This window comes from Atta cephalotes (assembly GCF_000143395.1).
Source record: "Atta cephalotes unplaced genomic scaffold scaffold00025, whole genome shotgun sequence".
In the NCBI taxonomy this organism is placed as follows: Eukaryota; Metazoa; Arthropoda; class Insecta; order Hymenoptera; family Formicidae; genus Atta; species Atta cephalotes.
The window spans coordinates 704,429-707,366 of NW_012130089.1; the positions used below are offsets into that span (position 1 = coordinate 704,429).

The 2,938-nt window shown below is 37.2% G+C and overlaps 1 protein-coding gene across 1 annotated transcript in view; it reads left to right on the forward strand.

Moving 5' to 3' along the window:
* LOC105620224 (SCY1-like protein 2) overlaps window positions 1–1,582 on the forward strand; it is a 14,038-nt gene extending 12,456 nt beyond the window's left edge. Inside the window, exon 15 of the mRNA XM_012201730.1 lies at window positions 1,343–1,582. Coding sequence (XP_012057120.1) covers window positions 1,343–1,582 — 240 coding nt within the window. The remainder of the gene's footprint in view (window positions 1–1,342) is intronic.
* The last annotated feature ends 1,356 nt before the right edge of the window (window positions 1,583–2,938 follow it).

The window sequence follows — 2,938 nt, forward strand, 5'->3', positions numbered from 1 at the left end:
CGTTACCGTCCGTACACCTACCTACCGCTACCGTCCGTACCGGACCGACCGGACGGTACGTAACGTATTAATTTACTTACCTACCACGTACGTATATATATATATATATATATATATATATATATATATACATGCATATCTTATACATACATACATATCCACGCCTACTATAATTTGCACATCGTGAAACGATGTCGCCGCTACGCGACGTATAATAAAAAGAAAAAAAAAATGAAATATAAAAGAAATACATGACGTTAAAATTGATACGAATAATGTAGAACGATCGCCTGCGGTCGTGAAACGCGAAAGAACCGATTATGTTCTGAAACGAGTCTCCTTTCATAGAGAACTTTTAACGTATTTTTTGATTTGGAGAATTAAATATATTAAATAATTAAATAACACAGGACGCGTTAAAGCTTAAACTAGCATGACCTACTAACATTCTTCGGAACAATCGGAAAACTACCTGCCATCTATAAAAGCGAATCCCTCCTATTGATCACATAGACGGCGTAAAGCAGAAATAAATCGGAGTTGTTAATTGATCCGCCGTGCGGAATATTAATGCGCGGAATATTAACAGAGTATAGGCGGGCGCAAATTAGATCTACGCGCAAAGTTTTAACGATCATGAGTTTTAACGATCGAGAAATTTGTTTTCCTCTCTCTTCTGCCTCTCGCGTATAAATCGATGCGTAATTTTGGCGATGGATAATTTCGATAGCGATTCGTACAGCACAAATTATTTCAGCAGTATTGCAATTGATGCAAAAATTGCAATAATATTGCTGCAAGCTTCTATGCTGTATAGGAATTACAAGTGCACAAAGAAAAATACATACTGTATGCAAGTAATAATTACCTGTTTTAATAAGTATTTCAAAAATTCATATATTCACAAATCAAATTTATTCGAAATATATTCCGAATTCTAGTGTAATACTTCGATCAAGATTATTACAGTAAATTAAAACAAATTCGATTTATTTGTTATACATAATCGTTTTTTCGATCAATTTTAAAATATTCTTCAAAAGAAAATAAATTCTTGTTTTTAGATTGTTTTTAGAATGAGTTTTTTTTCTTCAAAAGTTGTAATAATTCGAGAAAAAAAGTTTTATATATATATATATATATAATTATATATAATTATAGTATATAAAATATTTTTTATACATATTTTTATACATTTTTATACATATTTTAAGATTATTATCATTCTCTATTAAAGATAATCGTTACTTAGAAAGAAGAAAGTAAATTGAGTAATCATTTTTTCTTAGCAATAGAATGATATTTTTCTGTGCACCCGGTTAAAATCGAGATCTGTTCGCAGGGAATGCCGATCACAAGTAGCAGCGTGCCCTATCTGCTCAGTTCAAGCCTGAACAGTATTCGCGGCTCGAGACGGCCGTCCGTGTCCTCGACATCGTCGCAGCAGGGACTCGGGCTACTGCAGCAGGTTGGCTCCAGCATGGTAAGACAACTACCCCCCATCTGCCTGAACCTGAACGGACCACCACCACCACCAACACTCTCTCCATCACTCCAGCTACCGGGACAGCATTCCCACTGACCCTCCGTTACAGTGTAAGAATATTCACTAAGCCTTAGCTCGGGTCGCGCCTATCGCTCTCTCTCTCCGATTTGATCACTTCCACCATGCACCTTGTCCTTAGATTAGATTCTCTCTTTCTCTCTCTCTTTCTCTCTCTCTCTCTCTCTCTCTCTGCTCTTAATTCGGAGAGATTAATTCGGAGAGACCGTCGCAAAGGCGCGATATCGAAATATTGATCGGAGCGGTCCTCTATTGGCGATGAGATAATGAAACAGGATAATTTCGAAAAGGGCTTTGTTCCTAAGAACATTACACGCTTCTTCTGATACATCAAGTTTAATAATCTACTATCCAAGATATATCGACAAAAATTATGTATAACATCCTTTCTAAAGTTACTTAATTTTTTTTTTCATGGATATCGAGAGACAGAATAGATATCTTCTCGAGAAAGATTCGATTTTACAACGGCCAAAGAAGATATAAATTCAGAGATATTATATTACATATAACCCCTGAGAACTTTTCTAAATGATTCTCCTGTACGTTGTAAGAAATCCCATCAAGATTCGCGCTTTTCCAAGACCGATCGTTAATACGGTTCCTCTTTATTGTTACAACAAATGTCTTGCGTACACCACTTGAGAAACGATGATGAGAAGCGTAAAGGACGACTCTCTCTTTCCCGTGTTGCAGTATCAATTCTTCAATAGACAACCCGAAGCGTGAAGCGCCAACGATTGTCGCTGAACGAAACTCGGACAAGATCACGGTGGTTGTGGAGTCTCTAATGAACGCACACCGATCTCCTTGCACGCTCGGTCAATCATAAAGAATAAAATAAGGAGGAGATGATAATGAATCGTATGGAGGCTCTCGTTCAAGGATACGTCCCTGTGCAACAAGATGCGACGATAATTTTTTCTTAATTGGCCTCCCGAGGGATCCCGAGAAGACGCGAAGATCTCTCATCGGGAATTGACGATTCGATCTACATCCCCTAGGAATAGATCGTGAGTTGAAGAGAAATGGAAAGCGGCACTCGCTGCGGATTATTCTGGCCAGATCTCGACCGAGTGAATGCGAATGAAAATGCGAACATGCGACTGGCCTCGGTGAGTACTTCCGTTTGCACTCGTCGAGACGAGATGCTCAATCTCTAAGTAGAACATAAGTCATCGACGACGTCACAAATTCCTCATCCTAAAATTTCATAATTTTTCCTTGATTTTCAAACAAAATTTCATTATTTGGACACTGAAAAAAAGGAGGATTTAATTTTAAAATATTAAAATGGTTGTTCCATCTTTAGATAAACTACAAGAGATAATTCATTGGATAAACAAAAGAGTAAAAGAGTAAGAATATAAAAGA